Source organism: Polistes fuscatus, unplaced genomic scaffold, assembly GCF_010416935.1.
Source record: "Polistes fuscatus isolate 324 unplaced genomic scaffold, CU_Pfus_HIC Scaffold17, whole genome shotgun sequence".
NCBI classification, from domain to species: domain Eukaryota; kingdom Metazoa; phylum Arthropoda; class Insecta; order Hymenoptera; family Vespidae; genus Polistes; species Polistes fuscatus.
In genome coordinates, this window is record NW_025113075.1 from 1,274,650 (window position 1) to 1,292,205 (window position 17,556).

Genomic DNA, 17,556 nt, shown 5'->3' on the forward strand with positions numbered 1-17,556 from the left:
TTATGTTTGTTTTTACGTTTAATTATGTAGAAAAAATAAACTTACGATTATACCAGACGACTGGATTTCCTGCTGGAAAAATTATTCCCTTGCGTATGACAACATTCAACAACGTGAGAAATTTGTATAACATCTGTAAAATTCAATCGATTTTATGCTAAATATATTTGTAAAAAATTAACATTTGCGAATATACAAAGCACACGAAAAACATTGATTTAACAATTATAATAGTATAAGTAATATCATAAAATTCCATTCAAACGATTATTGTTTTAGGTCGTGCAAACATCATTTGCATATTTAAATATCAAACATAAAAGAAACCCACGTAAAATGATAAACAAATAAAATATCAAGAAAGAAAATAACGAAACAAAACTGAAACATCATTATAATTCAACTGATCATAATTATAAAATTACATTAATCGTACATAAATAAACATGTGTATTATTTTAAAAAATATTATACGAGTATCTATCCCCTTTAATTGCTAACAAAAATTCGAACGAATTTCCGACAGGTGTAATTAAATTTACCCCATCACGAATGAACCCTTTTTTCTTCAGTATATTTAAAAAAAAAAATATGAAATGATTGCATATTTCTGTCGCAGAACTTTCTACCAAATCTTCTATTAATATTTGAAGTTTTGTAAAGACAATTAATACAACACGCATGTATACGCCCTTCGAAATAGAAGTGTTATTAGTATTCGTAATTTTACGTTTCCTCAACACGTATATGCACGCCCTTTGAAGGGAGAGAGTAAACTAACCAACAGAAGGATATGACATTTCAATAAAACTACACAATAACTTCCCCAATCCTTTCATCATATGGTTGCACATGCGCGAGAAGTAGAATCCTATGGAATCAATCAATCTAACTAAGCATAAAAGGTTTGTTTCAGTGAGTACGTTGTTTCCGTACGATTCGCATCATGCAGAACTTACCACCCACATTACCCGAAAGAAAATCATTCACAGAATTACCAACGAAAGATTGGAATTACAGTATTCAATTGAGTCGTTTGTTTTTAAAATCGATCGGTGCTTGGCCACTTTCGTTGAACGTTACTTTTCTAGAAAAAATGATTTCCATTAGTTTGACAACGATCAGCAGCTGTTTGATAGGATTTTTATTGATACCTTGTGCACTGGTCACGTTTCTTGTTCGTGAGAGTGTACTCAATACAAAAATTAAGATAATAGGTCCCCTAAGTTTCTGCGTTATGGCAGCTATCAAATATTACATTTTAACGTCACGAGGAATGGCCATAGCAAAATGTGTCAAACATGTTCGATCCGATTGGGAACGCGCTGCAAATTTACAAGAGGATCGTAAGATCGTTATTGAGAATGCAGAATTTGGTAGATCGTTGGTCATCTCCTGTGCAGCATTCATGTACGGCGCTGGAATATTTTTCTGCACCGTGATGCCACTTTGTGCTAGGAGAACTGAAATTATTGATAATCAAACCATTAGAGTACCATCTTTCCCGATTTATCGGAAACTCATCGATCCAAGAACTAGTCCTTACTTTGAGATCGTCCAATTTCTACAATGTTTAGCAGGTTACGTTATTTATTCGATTACTATAAGTGCTTGCAGTTTGTTATGCATATTCGTCACGCACGCCTGCGGACAATTCAAAGTTCTCATGAGGAAATTGGACGATCTCGTTGTCGGTGAGAAACAAAGTAATCTTAATTCTTCTGACGAACGATTGGGTGACATCGTTGAACATCATTTGCGAATACTCGAGTGAGTTGAATTTTTTATTGTTGATAATTACGATTGACTGAAAAGCAATCAGAATTATTATTTAAATCTAATCGATCTGTCGAGATGAAAATTTATCATTTTATTTAGTTTTATAGCACAAATCGAAAAATTGTTCAATGAGATTTGTTTCGTCGAATTGGTAGGATGTACGTTGAATATTTGCTTTTTGGGATATAATATGATGATGGTAGGAAAATCACAAATTTATGTTAATTGAAATATTAGAAAGGAATTTGTTTTTCAAACAATCGTATACTTTGCAACGTTTAATTACTTTCAGGAATGGGAACATAGGGAAACAATTGGAACGGTGACTTATTGTTCATTGTTGATCTCATTTACTTTTAACATTTTCATACTGTGTTACATCGGAGAATTACTTGTTGAACAGGTACGCATATTTTTTATACTTCGTTAGAATATACGTTTTGTTGCCTGAACGATTCTTATGCAATAAAAAAATGATCTTTTTACAAACATAATGCATAATGCATAACCGTTCAATACTTTTGACAGTGTGAAAATGTTGGCGTGACTTCCTACATGATAAAGTGGTATCGTTTGCCAAAAAAAAAAGCCCTCGACTTGACGCTTCTCATAGCTGTGTCAAACGCCCCATTAAAATTAACCGCCGGAAAATTATTCGAACTGTCGTTGGTCTGTTTTTGCAGCGTAAGTAATATTTTCGTATCAAACCTTTATCCCCAATTTTGTCATTAATCTTTATGTTTAACGTTTAGGTTATCAAATCGGCGACAGCTTATTTAAATATGTTACGTACTTTCACTTATTAATCAACTTGGCTTGGACCATCTGTAATTTATTAATCATCTAAAAAAGTAATACGAAAAAAAAATGTAGATGAAAACAAAGCAACAGTAGTCACTGTCATTAACAAAATGTTTCTTTACGTTCATTCAAAAAGATACCAATCAAATTTAAATGATATTGTCTAATATTGTGCAACGTAAAAACAAGAAACATTTGAAAATAATTAGGTTCGATTTTACGTTAAAATAATATTGAAAAGAAAAACTTACGATTATCGGAAGAGCAGACAATGCAGAAGCAAGTAATTGAGCACAGTTACGAGTTATACTGACGAAAGTCATGTGAAATAGAGAGCAAGAAATCCACCCACTCGTAGTTGTAGTCAATCACCACCATATAGTCATATAGCACCGCCCCTAATATTGCGTTTGCGCATTCATTCCCCTTCTAATACAACCGGTCACGAGAGAAAAAAAAAATAAGAAGTAAATTGTAAAGTGTTTCAGTATGTATCGTTTTGATCATAGAAAATGGTCAACAAATGGGCATCTATACAAAATCAAAATTACAAAAGGGATTTGGATTACAGTATAGAATTGAATCGTTTGTTGTTGAAACAAATAGGTGTTTGGCCGGCACCGGTAAACGTATCTTGGATGGAAATAATATTGTATCGTATAATAAATGTAATATGTACATCCTTGATTGGTTTTTTATTAATATCCGCGTCGCTTTACATTTTGGTAGACGAAAAAAACGTGGAAATGAAATTGAAAACAATCGGACCAATAAGTTTTTGTTTGATGGTATTGGCTAAGTATTGGTTGTTTGTAATACGTACGAAAAATATTATACGTTGCGTTAATCATATGGAAACCGATTGGAAAAATGTTAAACGCGAAAGTGATCGACAAATAATGATAGACAGTGCACTTTTCGGTCGTCGTATCGTAATAGTATCAGCTGCATTCACTTACAGCGGTGTTTTTTTTTATCAAGTTGTGTTACCCATAACATCGGCTAAAGTTGTCATTGGAAATTATACTTTCAAACCGTTAGCTTATCCCATGTCGAAGATTTTCGTTGACGCTCGTCAAAGTCCAGCAAACGAATTGATGATACCATTAGAATGTCTATGCGGTTTTGTCATGAACGCCGTAACCGTGGGTGCTTGCAGTTTGGCTGCAGTTTTTGCATTACACGCATGCGGTCAATTGAAAATCATGATGTCCTGTTTGGATAATCTTGTCGATGGTAGACCGGATGAAGATGATACTATCAATGATAGATTAACCGATATTGTTCAACAACACGTACGTGTTCTCAGGTAAAATATTTGATATATTTATTGTATTTAATATTGTCGATTTAAAAAGTAGAAGAAAATGTGGGCTGATAATTTGAATTAACCATTCTTTTCAATTTATATTATTTAAACTATGTTACATTGTTGCTTAAATTTGGATAAACTAATAGGATGTTTTCTGTTATACAAAAATAATTTCTTCTACGATTCTTATACGAATATTTCATGAAATATTTTACCTGTAATTTAATTTGAACAAAATAGTTACCAATGAGTGTAACGTTTGCAGTATTTTTCTTTCAGTTTTGTTGCATTTACCGAAGAACTTTTGCAAGAAATTTCTCTCGTTGAAGTATTAGGATGCACATTGAACATATGTTTGCTTGGATATAATCTTATTGCGGTATGCTTGTATAAATCATTATTATATTTTAATATTACCATTTTTTCACATTAATTTTCTTCTTTCAATTTCTGAAACCAAGTCCCAAAAATGTAACAGTCTTTTCCAATTTTTACAGGGTTGGGATAAAGGAGACATGGTCTCTGATTTGACATATATTGCACTGATTATCTCTTTTGCATATAATATATTTATATTTTGTTATATTGGTGAACTTCTTGCCGAAGAGGTAGAATTATATGCAAATTTATATAATTTTATGTATTAGGCTAGTTAAAAAAAAAAAAATATACGAAAGATAACAAATTGTTTTCTCAGAAACTAATTTTCAACTTCATTTTTGCGCTAATTAAAAAATGAAAAAAAGGGGAGGGAGAGAGGAATTGTTATAAATTTTGGTAAATGAAAAAATGTAATTTACGTTAATTTCTTATTAATATAAAAATATCTTTCGATCATTGTCCGTAATTTCTTTCGAGAAAACAATTCGTAACTCTTTAAAACTACCTTAATACATAAATTTAAAGGAAAGAAAAATGCAAAAAATAAAATGATTAAATCATAAAAATATTATATATAAATAGTGCAAAAAAGTAGCGGAAGCAACTTATATGATCGATTGGTATCGACTTCAAGGAAAGAAAAGTCTTGCGTTACTTTTAATTATCGCAATGTCGTCGTCCTCGATAAAATTAACTGCTGGAAAGTTTGTCGAATTATCGATCAGTAGTTTCGGTGACGTGAGTAATTAATAATTCAAACGATACAAATTTTACGAATTTTTGAATGTAGTAAAAATCCTAGAAATATTCCAACAATAATAAAAATAATAATTATTATTATATTCGTTTAGGTCATCAAAGCATCGGTTGCTTATTTAAATATGCTACGAACTGTGACTACTTAAGGAAAGTTTCTGAAAACATTTTTAAAACGAATGAAACAAGAGTAATCGATATCATACACGTTCGGTTGTATGAATTTCTTAGTAATCGACAATTAGAATTTTTCTAGAAAATCATAGTCGAGTTATTTTTATGTGCTTTATGTAGATGATATAATATTTTCTTTTTTTTTTTCATAAAAATAAAAATTAAAAAAAAAACTGTGATTACCAAAATAAATAAAATATAAAAAACAAATTTATGAACAACTCGCGTATGAAAGAAATGAGCTAAAAATTTAACTAATATTTCTATAAGATCATCTACCATGATTAAAATTAAACATTTACTATATTAATCCTTTTTTTCTAATATTCTATTCCTATTATTATCCAATATTAATCTAATTTTTTATAAAAAAATATAAAACGACGTATTAAAAATAAACGCAAATAGCATAGACTTACTCGATGAATCAATTTGAAGCAGAAAACAATTTGATATTCTTCCAATGAATTAAATTCAACGTAAATCCTTTCCACCCACCGATAATTCTTGTCCCATGAAATCTCTCCAACTGCAACAATAAAAATATATTCTATTAGTAAAAGAAACATTTATATATTACACGAGATTGATTAAATGAATTATCAAAAATAAAAATATTAAAACGTTCATACATTTAATCGAAACGAAATCAAATTGTACAATGAAACAATTTGATTTTGTTTAAACAAACGAAAATAAAAATCGTTAAAATATGTTAGCGTTTCGGTCGAAAGTTATTTCAAAAATAAATATTATAATTCACGCGATTTATTTACGACCAGTATAATGCGCTTAGACGAATAGCAATGAAACTTCGTTTGTTCTTTCGAAATAGAAAAAGAAAAAAAAAACAAGAACGATGTTGGTTCGCGCACGCGCCATAAATGGCTTTTAAACAGATCATTAAAAGGAAGCAAAACTATAAGGTCTTCCTTCAGTTATACCTCAACCAATAACGAGAGTAGTTCATATCAAAGTTTTATGTATAGGGATTACCATAAAACAAATGTACAATCAAAATTACAAAGAGGACATGATATACGCGACTAAATTAAATCGTTGGTTATTGAAACCGATTGGAATATGGCCTAAAACAGTGGAAACATCGTTGATCGAAATAATATTATCGCGAATGATCAACTTATTTTGCATTTTATTTATCAGTTTTTTCTTCTTTGCCGCGGTACTTTATTTAATCGTAGACGTGCAAGACGTACAAGTAAGATTGAGCAAAGTCGGTTCATTAACATTTTGCGTTATGACATTAACGAAATATTCTTTATTGATAATACACGAGAAAGATATCAGATATTGTTTGAATTACATGGAAAACGATTGGAAAAATGTTAAACGTATCGAGGAACGACAAATAATGATCGAATACGTTGATTTTAGTCGCCGTTTGATCCTCGTTTCTGCAGCTTTTGCATTCGGCGGTGTTATCATTTATCGCGTAACTATACCATTGTTTTCACCTAAAATTCTAGTGGGTAACTTATCTTTCAAGCCTTTAGCCTATCCCATTTCCAAGGTCATCATGGATACTCGTCAAAGTCCAACCAATGAGATCATGATCTGCTTGCAATGTTTCGTTGGTTTGGTCATGAGTGCAATTACGGTTGGTTGTTGCAGTATGTTGACTGTTTCGACTATGCATGCTTGTAGTCAACTGAAAATTTTAATGTCTTATCTGAATTATTTGATTACTGGACGATCCGATGAAAATAATAATGTCGAGGAACGATTGAGTTATTGGGTACAACGACACGTACGAATTTTAAGGTATTGATTATGATGTTTTATATGTGTGTGGATTGAATTAAATGTTTACTTTTGTTCTTTGCAGTTTTATATCATTTATAAAACAATTTTTGCAAAACATTTCTCTAATCGAAGTATTAGGATGTACACTGAACATGTGCATGCTAGAATATTATTTGATCATGGTGAGTTAGTTATATTTATTTTATTCTATACATATATATATTTTATAATAAATTATAGATTATTTTTATATTGTAGGGTTTGAAGAATGATAGTTTGTTTCATATGATAACTTATACGATTTTAATAATATCTTTTGCATACAACGTTTTTATATTTTGTTACGTTGGTGAAATACTTAGCAACGAGGTAATTGATTTGATTTTTATTTTTATTTGAGTGAAAAATTATTAAAATTAATAGCAATGATAATACTACAATAAATACTTACTTTTTTGATCATTTATAGATAAAAGTTTTGAATTTTTGTTGTAAATAGATATAAGATCTAAGATTTATAAATCTTCTAACTTGTTCTTTATAATAAAATAAAAAATACAAATATTTCAGTGTAGAAAAGTAGCAGACGTAACTTACATGATCGATTGGTATCGATTTGAAGGACGAAAAGGATTAATTCTAATATTAATCATCGCAGTATCGTCCTCATCTTCGCACAGATTAACAGCTGGAAAATTTATCGAATTATCTATTAGCAGTTTCGGTGTCGTACGTCCTATTATTTTTCATTATTATCCAAATTTTCAATACACAAAATAACACACGTAACATTTTTTACAGTTGGTAAAGACGTCATTCGCATATTTGAACATGCTTCGAACGTTGACTTCCTAAAAATACACAATTAAAAAGTTCAAACTCACTGTGTATAGAAAAATATCAAAACGAATTGATCATAAATATATAATTAATATATATATTATTAACTATATATATATACACTCGTTTTAAATTAAATTCTTTTTACTATTTGCATGAAACAACGGTGTTACTGATTTTTCCTTTTAATAATTTTCTAAACAATTAAATGAAATCTCTGAAAAATACTCGTAGAAGAATATTGATCGAATGACGAGTCGAGTTGAAGAAAATTCACTGTTACGTATTACTAAAAGAAAAGTTGAATGATTATGGTCATAGTCATCGAACTATTCCATGATCTCGATACACACAGTGAACGTACACACAGTTACTCGTATAAAGTATAACTGCGTATACGGAGGACGAACCTTTCCCTATAATTTCTCCCCTCTCTTAAAAGTAAAAAAGAAAAAAGGAAAGTAACGCACGCGCCTGAACATTGTGGGTGTGTGTCGTGTTGAATTGTTCGGTGTTCAGTTATATCCTCTCGACTAAGAAGGGTTGTTGTGTCAGTTTAGTATCGATCATCGAGAATGATGGCAGCCGATAGCACGAATCGCAATTGTTTATCGATAACGAATTTAAATTACAAAAAAGATTTAAATTACAGTATGGAATTAAATCGTTGGCTGTTAAAAGTAATAGGAATATGGCCTAAAAGTGAAAACGCTAATTTATTCGATATACTATTGGCAAGATTTTTAAATCTATTTCATACGTCATTGATCGGTTTCATATTAATTAGTACAATTTTGTATATATTATTGGACGTGCAAGACATACAAGCTAAATTAAGCAAAATAGGACCGATAACGTTTACCACGGGAACGCTGATCAAATATTGGTTATTGATATTACACGAAAATGAGATCAAACGTTGTTTGAATCATATTCGAGTCGATTGGAAAGGTGTTAAACGTCAGGAAGATCGTCGAATTATGTTGGAAAGTGCTCAAATTGGTAGACGGATCGTTGTCATATCCGCGTTATTTGGTTTCGGTGCTTTGTTTTTATATCGCGTTGTAGTACCATTAAATTCACCTAAATTGGTGGCAGGAAACTTAACGTTTAGACCATTAGCATATCCCGTGTCCAAAGTTATCATCGATGCACGTCAAAGTCCAGCCAACGAGTTAATGCTCTTAACCCAATGCATTTGTGGTTTCATCACGAGTGCGATAACAGCTGGTTCATGCAGTTTCGTTGCCATTTGTTCTCTTCACGCCTGTGGTCAATTGAAAATTTTAATGGGTTGGTTAAATCATTTGATCAATGGCTTTCCCGAAGAAAATAATTCTGTTGATAACCGATTGAGTGACATTATTAAAAAACACGTGCGAGTATTAAAGTATTCCATCATTTATTTTATTATGTCCTATGTACTTTTTAATTGTTCATTTTTTAACGAATAAAAGTGATCTCGTTATTTTCAGTTTTATCACGTATACGGAAGAGTCGATGAACGAAATATCTCTGGTTGAAATCCTCGCATGTACTTTGAATATGTGTATGGTTGGATATTATATGATTAGGGTAGATTGTGTTTTTTTGTTCGTTGTTGCTTTTATATTTGAATTATAGTTCGTTGGTTTTGATATTTATGGTATTTTCAGTTTAATTTCAGGGATGGAATCATGTTAATGCGATTAATATATTCGCTTATGTTACACTACTGACATCATTTATGTTCAATATATTTATCATTTGTTATATTGGTGAACTACTTGATGAAGAGGTACGATTAAATGATACTAAATAAAAATTATTAAATCATTTAAATTAATTACAAATTTTTGTGTCTTACTATCTTATCGGATTGACTAATAAATTCGTGCGGTTTTGGTTACGTGTTTTTAAACAAAAGAAAATATTCATCTAATATTTAATTTAATTACGAGAATATGAAATACGATAGAAAATAAATTTGAACGTGTTAGAAAAAAATATTCTAAATACGAATTAAAACGATGCGATGAAAAATATGAGTTTGTTTAAATACACGAAAGTACAAAAAAAAAAAGAAAGAAAATGTAACGTGCGAACTTAATCGTGTAAAATAGTGCAAGAGAATGGCAGAATCGGCTTACATGATCAATTGGTACGAACTCAAAGGAAAAAAAGCTCTCAGTCTAATTATAATCATTTCAATGTCCTTGTCATCGAGCAGACTCACCGCCGGAAAATTCGTCGAATTATCTTTAAGAAGTTTTGGCGACGTGAGTATTTTCCCCCTCTAAAAAAAAAAAAATTTATTTTCTTATATTTTATAATTTTTATTATTAAACGAACAAAATTTAACGAGAACAACAAAATACGTGTGTCATAGGTTATAAAAACTTCGGTCGGTTACTTGAACATGCTTCGTGCTGTTACATCGTAAAAATATTTAGAAATATAAATTTAATATTTATATAATATCATAGTTAAATAAAAATATATCAAAATATAATCAAAAGTTATATTATAAATATATATCTTCTATAAGAGTAATCCAATCAAAACGTTAGACACAATTAACACAATGCATTTAAAAAAAAAGAAAAAAACAGAAGAAATACTTTGCAATAAATATTCTTCTCATAGATAAATAACGCACAAATCTAAATAATATTCTAAGCATGCACACATAACTTGACCATTCAGATACAAAGACATATATGAAGTAATCAACCTTACCCTACATTGAACTCCCCTTTGAACTATTTTTTTTAGAATCAAAGTGGCGCACGCGCTCTTGGAGATGTTTCACTACTTTAAAAGTATTAGTAATAGTAGAAGTATTACCAGTAGTATTAGTATTAGTATTAGTAGTAGTAGTAGTAGTAGTAGAAGAAAAAGAAATATTCCCAAGCCCTTCAGTACAAATCGATCCCTAGCGATGACAGGTTTAAATCCATCTGACATCCTTCCAAATCCGAACGATTATTTAAACAAATATTACAAACAGGATTACAATTACAGTATCGAATTAATTCGTTGGTTGTTATTACCGTTCGGTGTATGGCCCGAATCAAATAATACGAATAAATTAAATAAATATTTGTCGAGATTGAAAAATATATTTTGTTTCGGTGTAATTGTCCTGTTGATAACAGTCTGCAGTACTTACACGTTCGTTGATTTGCACGATTTTAAATCGCGAATTAAGATGACCGGTTCGATTAGTTTTTTCATTATGGGATTTATAAAATATAGTTCATTGTTGATTAGAAAAACGTATACTAAAAGTGGCATAGATCGTATCAAAATGGATTGGATGAACGTTCGTTATACGGAGGATCGTCAAATCATGTTAGATTATGCTACATTCGGTCGTAGATTGGTTACAATTAGTGCAGTATTTATGTTTTGTGGATCATCCATGTATCGTTTTATTGTACCAATTGCAACGAAAATAGTTGCGGATAATATTACCTATAGACGTTTGGTTTATCCTATACCAAGTATAATGTTTGATGCTCGTCAGAGTCCTATCAACGAGCTCATGATCGTTATTCAAGGTTCCCTAGGTATGGTTGTTAATACAATAACTGTTGGTGCTTGTGGTATTGCTGCTGTTTTCGTTATGCATATCTGTGGTCAATTAGAGGTATTGGTTACCTGGTTAAAATATCTGATAGATGGACGTGTTGATCAAAATGATAATACGAAAGAACGTTTGGCTGAAATTGTTAAGAAACATGTACAATTGTTAAGGTAATTGAAATAATTATTAATTTGAATTAAATTTCAATCTGAAACTTCGAGTATGGTATAATTACATTCTTGCGTATTTAATATTAGAACAAATACGTCGGAAAATATTTTTTTAATTAATTATACCGGTTCTATCGATAATACAATATTGTTTGAATTGTTTTACAGTTTTATATCGTTAACGGAAAATTTGTTAAATGAAATATCCATCGTAGAAGTATTCGGATGTACTTTAAATCTGTGCCTTCTCGGTTATTATTGTCTTCTCGTATGTATATATCATTTATTATATTACAAAAAAAAAAAATCAGGAAATTTATTTATACGATTTGATTTAATCATTTAATCGTTAATTGCATGATTTATTTAGGATGGTATCGGTGATCTTGTACGAACTGTAGCAATGTTCACACTGCTCATATCATTTGGCTTTAATATTTTTATATTTTGTTATATAGGAGAACTTCTTACGGAACAGGTAATCAATTTTTTCAACTTCTTTGCATGATCTTGCAATAATGTCGCAATTGTTTACGGAAAACACTGCGAAACTCTTACAGCTATCCCGAGACATCGTGTTTTTAAGCAATATATATTTTACAAATCTAAATATAATCTACTTGATCATGAAAAGAAATCTTATAACAGTGCAGAAAAGTTGGTGAGGCGTCTTATATGATCAATTGGTACAGATTACCTGGAAAGGAAGGTTTGGCCTTGAAATTAATAATATCGATGGCCGCGTCAACCAGAAAATTTTCTGCTGGAAAATTTGTTGAATTATCTTTATCCAGTTTTGGTGATGTAAGTAGAAAAAAAAAAACATTCAAAATCATTAAAAGACCAATACCGTTCTATTAAATGTAATTATAAAAAAAGAAAAAAAGAAACAAATTGTATAATTAATTACAGGTGATCAAAACATCGGTCACGTATTTAAATATGCTACGAACAGTAACTTCCCGGATGTCCTGAGAATAGTTTATTTTATTATAATATAAAATTATTCCTATTTACGAATTGCTAAGTAATCGATAGATTGCACGCACGAAAAAAAAAAGTTTACAATAAATCATATTTGAAAAAAGTAAAAACTTAAATCGTTACTAGAATATACGAAAGTATTTTCATTCATCGATAACTTTCAAACTAACATCATCTCTCCGATGACTTAGATCTGAAAGAAAGAAAGAAAGATAGAAAGAAAGTTTAATCCATATTACGATAAAGTTCATACACGCATAAAAATACTTAAACTCATTCCAGCGAGTAAATTTCTCGAAAGTAATCCAGGACGATATTCCCTGGTTCGAGTTATTTCCACTTTTCAACCCCCACATCACAATAGAAAAGTTCTTCCCTTTTATATCCTCGCATTTACCCACTTACACGATAATAACTTATCCACACAGACGCGCACATACACAGATATACACAGTCCTTCCTCTATTCGCATGATCAAGTAAAAATGTGGAGAACGCGAAAGGTAAATGCAATAGTTGCGCTTGCGCGTCTTTTAACAAAGTTGTGGGAGCAAAAAGAGATGACATTTTTCCTATAGTAGACTCTCAGTCGGTCTCGTGCACGCAAACCGTCATAATGCACGATCGATCAAACATCCACAGTGAAACAGGAATAAGAAATATTCATTATCAAAAGGACATTAAATACGCGTTACAATTTTGTCGTTGGGTTCTTAAACCTATCGGTATTTGGCCATTGATATATCCAGGTGCTACGAAAAAACAAATCACTCTATCGATTTTCCTTGGTATCGCATGCGTTACATGTTTGTGTTTCGTCCTGATACCATCCGGATTGCATACATTGATCTACGAACAAAATATTAATATCAAGTTGAAACTTTTCGGACCGGTTGGCTTTTGTCTAACCTCAACTATAAAATATTGTTATCTTGGTATCAAAGGAAACGCCATTGGTCGGTGCATTTATTACATGGAAAAAGATTGGAAATACGTTAAGGATGAAAATTATCGAAGGATTATGATGAAACATGCTACGGTAGGTCGAAATCTTACCATTCTATGTGCCAGTTTTCTCTACAGTGGTGGTATGTCTTATCATACAATAATGCCGTTGTTCTCGCGTCAAAGGATCGATGAAAATCATACGATAAGACCTTTGACTTATCCCGGATACGATAAATTCTTCGAATCCCAAACTAGTCCAACTTACGAGATCATTTTTGTTACCCATTGTGTATACGCCTTGATCACTTACAACATCACCACAGCCACCTGTAGCTTGGCAGCCACCTTTGTAAGCCATATTTGTGGTCAAGTACAAATTATCTTAGCTCGATTGGATGATCTCGTTGATGGTCGAACAAATAGAAATACTTTAGTCGCTGATAGAATGGCTATTATTATTCAGGATCATGTCAAAGTACTTAGGTAAGATATTCACGATTTATATATTTGAAATATAAACATTTTATTTAATAAACTAAATATCTCATTTTTATACTATCCTACTCTGATAAATTCAAGTTAAAAAAAGAAAAGAAATATTCGCAGATTTTCCAAACAAATTGAAAAAGTTTTGCGCGAAGTTTGTCTGATGGAATTAGTTGCATCGACGTTGATTATTTGTCTTCTTCAATATTATTGCATGACGGTAATCATTGATAAATTGTTCATTTATCGTTGTTAAGATAATTGTTAAATGATTTTTATAATTTTTTTTTTCTTTTTTTTCTTTTTTTTAGGAATGGAATAATAACGACACCGTTGCTATTCTAACGTATCTTATTCTACTAATTTCTTTCACGTTCAATATTTTTATATTCTGTTACATCGGTGAGCTGCTCGTTGATCAGGTATTTTAACCTGCAATTTATTTTTTTTTCTCAATATTTTAAACTTTAGGTTCTAAGCGTTGAACGCTAACAGTGCAGAAAAATTGGTGCAGCATCCTACAATGTTGAATGGTATCGTCTATCTGCCAATAAGGGATTAGATCTTGTTTTGTTGATTGCTATTGCTAATTATCCGCCTAAAATTACTGCTGGAAAGATTTTCGAGTTATCGTTGTCGACATTCGGTCGTGTGAGTACTCAAATTTATTAATTAATAAATGTTTCAATGAAAAATATCTCTTCTTCGTATATTCTGAGAAACAATTTGTTATTACTCATTTGGAATAAAAAAAATCCAAAATGTTGCAGGTTTTAAAATCGTCGGTCATTTATCTGAACTTGATTCAAGCAGTAGCAGAATAAAATTAAAATATTAAATACATAAGAATATAAAATAGACGTCGAATTTTTTAATCTGTAAAAATAATTTAATAAAATAACGCAGGTATCTCTCTCTAATTTTTTGTTGTATGAAAAATGTATAGAAGTGTCGTTGTAACAATTATGTTTAATTATTATTTTTAATACAAACATTTTACAGATTCTAAATTCCTTTCATACGTATCAAAAAAGAAAATTACCTCAAAGGATCATCGAATATGAAAAAAGAAATACCATAAGCATTTTCATTCGAAAGAAACAACAAAACTACTGTAAAAATTATCAAAATATTTCTGACAAGGGGAAAAGATTCGCTCGTACTTCTGTTTTTTTTTTCTTTTTTTGCAACTTCAAATGCACAATTTAAACACACACCGAATGTACTTTGAAAACAAGAAAAATATAATTACAAGTAACGATTCTTCTTTCTTTCTTCTTACATTACGATCTAAAATACACGAATCAAATGTATCGAAAAAAAGAAAAAAAAAAGAAAAAGAAATCCCCGTTGGAAAAATAAAAATCAATCTTCGCACCCAGTCAAAATGTCGAAAGTAAAATTTGTAATAAACTCGCGCGTTAACATTAACGATCGAATAACCAACTCCTAGTAAATATCTGAGACTGGAAGGATGGTAAAGAAACGCGCTTGCGCATAAAAGCTCGTAAATATAAAACACTATCAATTCCTTTTTTCGAATCATTCTCCTCGAGAACTAAAGTTTCAATCGAAGCGGTCAGTCAAGCTTACGCTCTCGAACGGTATCGACAACGTTCTCTCCTATCGATCGTGTCTACTTAACTTCTTCTCGTGGAATAGTTGCTTGCTTGCTTGTTTGATTTTTCCCCTTTTCCCCTATCCTGTTTTAAACGAATGGAGAAAAAGTTAGAAGTGGACGACAAGAATTACGCGATAAAAACATGTCGTTACGTATTAAAACCGATCGGACTTTGGCCAATGATTTATGGTCGTGCATCACTTACCGACAAAATTCTATCAACTATATTAGCCGTGATCAATCTTTCCGTAGTTTGTTTCGTTTTAATACCATTCGGTATTTACATACTTTATTACGAGCACAACATTAACATCAAATTAAAATCATTCGGACCGATTGGTTTTTGTTTAACGTCGACCATCAAATATTGTTACCTTGGATATAAAAGAAAATCTATCGGTCGTTGCATCGCACACGTTGAAAATGATTGGGAAAACATGCTTGATCGAAATAATCTAACGATCATGAAAAAGTATGCCACCGTTGGTAGAAATCTTACCTTACTTTGCGCGATTTTTCTTCACAGCGGTGGAATGTCCTATCACACGATCATGACACTTTCCATGATCAAAAAGATCAACGAAACTCTCACGATCAGACCGTTAACTTATCCAGGATACGACGTTTATTTTGACGTTCAAGCTAGTCCTACTTACGAGATTATTTTTTTCCTACAATGCATGTGCGGCTTAGTGATGCATAATATTACAACTGCTGGATGCTGTCTTGCTGCTACTTTCGTCACACATGCTTGCGGTCAAATACAAATTGTCATGATTAGGTTGAGTGATCTTGTCGAAGGTAAAGAAAGTGATGTCGGATTGAGTGATCGTATGGCTGTACTTGTGAGAGATCATGTCAGAACTTTAAGGTAAATTAAAATCTTATTTTTAACTATTTTTTGGTGACTGACGATGATGACGAAGTGAAATTTTTAGCCGAGGATTTAAAGATTATACTGTTTCGATGGGATACAAATATTTTTTTACGTAATTTACTACTTCAAATTATATATTGTTCTATTGAATATTTTCTTTGATTGTTTTCAAATGAAATAATTATCCTCGGCTGAAAATTTCTACACAAAATTTAGAAATTTATTATTTCTTTCATTATATTCTTTCTTTTCCTTCGCACACGTATTTTGAAAAAACTTATTATCTTGTCTAGCCCATAAAAACGAACGATTGTTGTAGATTTTCCGCGGAAGTTGAAAAGGTACTACGTGAAATATGCTTGTTAGAAGTAGTAGCATCCACATTGATCATTTGCTTGCTGGAGTATTATTGTATAACGGTAAACAAATAAAATACTTTACATATGATAAACAATATTCGATAAATTTCTTATTATAGGAATGGGAAAACAACGATCGAATTGCAACTATGACATACCTCATCCTGTTAATTGCATTCACTTTTAACATATTCATATTTTGTTATATAGGAGAATTATTGGTCGATCAGGTATATCTTTTTTATAATTTTCATGCCACACAACCCTCGACAAATTGCATTGAAATTTTTCCAAATTTTATTTGACAAAATGAAAAATTTTTAAATTTAACAACAGTGCCAAAAGGTTGGTGCAGCATCGTACAACATGGAATGGTATCGTCTACCAAAGAACGTTGGCCTAGGTCTGATCTTATTAATAGCAATCTCGAATTGTCCATCAAAGATAACAGCTGGAAAATTCTTTGAACTATCCCTTTTCACATTTGGCAAGGTAAGTAAATATTCAAATCATATTTCTTTTAAACGCAAAATGTACGAACAACAAAAATATCTCATTTTTTATTTATGAATGAACTACAGGTACTAAAAACTTCCGTCGTTTATCTCAACTTGATTCGAACGATCACGGATTAAAACCGAAGAAATCAAACTGACATACGATTTTCTATCATATACATTTTTATTTAACATACGATTCATCAAATTTGTATCCATCCTATGACAAACTATAAATTC

The 17,556-nt window shown here is 31.1% G+C and overlaps 7 protein-coding genes across 7 annotated transcripts; all 7 read left to right on the forward strand.

Moving 5' to 3' along the window:
• Positions 1-382: 382 nt before the first annotated feature.
• Positions 383-2,641, forward strand: LOC122515055 (odorant receptor 9a-like). Its single transcript, XM_043632216.1, has 5 exons — positions 383-1,770; positions 1,879-1,978; positions 2,072-2,182; positions 2,308-2,463; positions 2,532-2,641. The coding sequence occupies exons 1-5, from the start codon at positions 947-949 to the stop codon at positions 2,583-2,585; spliced, it is 1,245 nt and encodes a 414-aa protein (XP_043488151.1). The 5' UTR covers positions 383-946; the 3' UTR covers positions 2,586-2,641.
• A 430-nt stretch (positions 2,642-3,071) lies between these two features.
• Positions 3,072-5,261, forward strand: LOC122515056 (odorant receptor 22c-like). Its single transcript, XM_043632217.1, has 5 exons — positions 3,072-3,889; positions 4,172-4,271; positions 4,390-4,500; positions 4,856-5,011; positions 5,125-5,261. Exons 1-5 carry the CDS (start codon positions 3,093-3,095, stop codon positions 5,176-5,178), a joined length of 1,218 nt encoding a protein of 405 aa, XP_043488152.1. The 5' UTR covers positions 3,072-3,092; the 3' UTR covers positions 5,179-5,261.
• A 665-nt stretch (positions 5,262-5,926) lies between these two features.
• LOC122515334 (odorant receptor 63a-like) lies at positions 5,927-7,851 on the forward strand. The gene is made up of 5 exons (XM_043632650.1): positions 5,927-6,985; positions 7,050-7,149; positions 7,226-7,336; positions 7,538-7,696; positions 7,769-7,851. Exons 1-5 carry the CDS (start codon positions 6,210-6,212, stop codon positions 7,820-7,822), a joined length of 1,200 nt encoding a protein of 399 aa, XP_043488585.1. The 5' UTR covers positions 5,927-6,209; the 3' UTR covers positions 7,823-7,851.
• A 534-nt stretch (positions 7,852-8,385) lies between these two features.
• Positions 8,386-10,229, forward strand: LOC122515335. The gene is made up of 4 exons (XM_043632651.1): positions 8,386-9,189; positions 9,474-9,584; positions 9,910-10,065; positions 10,176-10,229. Exons 1-4 carry the CDS (start codon positions 8,386-8,388, stop codon positions 10,227-10,229), a joined length of 1,125 nt encoding a protein of 374 aa, XP_043488586.1.
• Positions 10,230-10,727: 498 nt separating this feature from the next.
• On the forward strand, positions 10,728-12,520 carry LOC122515336 (odorant receptor 4-like). Its single transcript, XM_043632652.1, has 6 exons — positions 10,728-10,824; positions 10,945-11,545; positions 11,714-11,813; positions 11,916-12,023; positions 12,194-12,349; positions 12,458-12,520. The coding sequence occupies exons 1-6, from the start codon at positions 10,728-10,730 to the stop codon at positions 12,518-12,520; spliced, it is 1,125 nt and encodes a 374-aa protein (XP_043488587.1).
• A 611-nt stretch (positions 12,521-13,131) lies between these two features.
• Positions 13,132-14,850, forward strand: LOC122515052 (odorant receptor 4-like). The gene is made up of 5 exons (XM_043632214.1): positions 13,132-13,959; positions 14,083-14,182; positions 14,274-14,384; positions 14,458-14,613; positions 14,733-14,850. Exons 1-5 carry the CDS (start codon positions 13,145-13,147, stop codon positions 14,784-14,786), a joined length of 1,236 nt encoding a protein of 411 aa, XP_043488149.1. The 5' UTR covers positions 13,132-13,144; the 3' UTR covers positions 14,787-14,850.
• Positions 14,851-15,454: 604 nt separating this feature from the next.
• Positions 15,455-17,509, forward strand: LOC122515051 (odorant receptor 4-like). Its single transcript, XM_043632213.1, has 5 exons — positions 15,455-16,454; positions 16,780-16,879; positions 16,939-17,049; positions 17,156-17,311; positions 17,401-17,509. Exons 1-5 carry the CDS (start codon positions 15,679-15,681, stop codon positions 17,452-17,454), a joined length of 1,197 nt encoding a protein of 398 aa, XP_043488148.1. The 5' UTR covers positions 15,455-15,678; the 3' UTR covers positions 17,455-17,509.
• Positions 17,510-17,556: the final 47 nt, after the last annotated feature.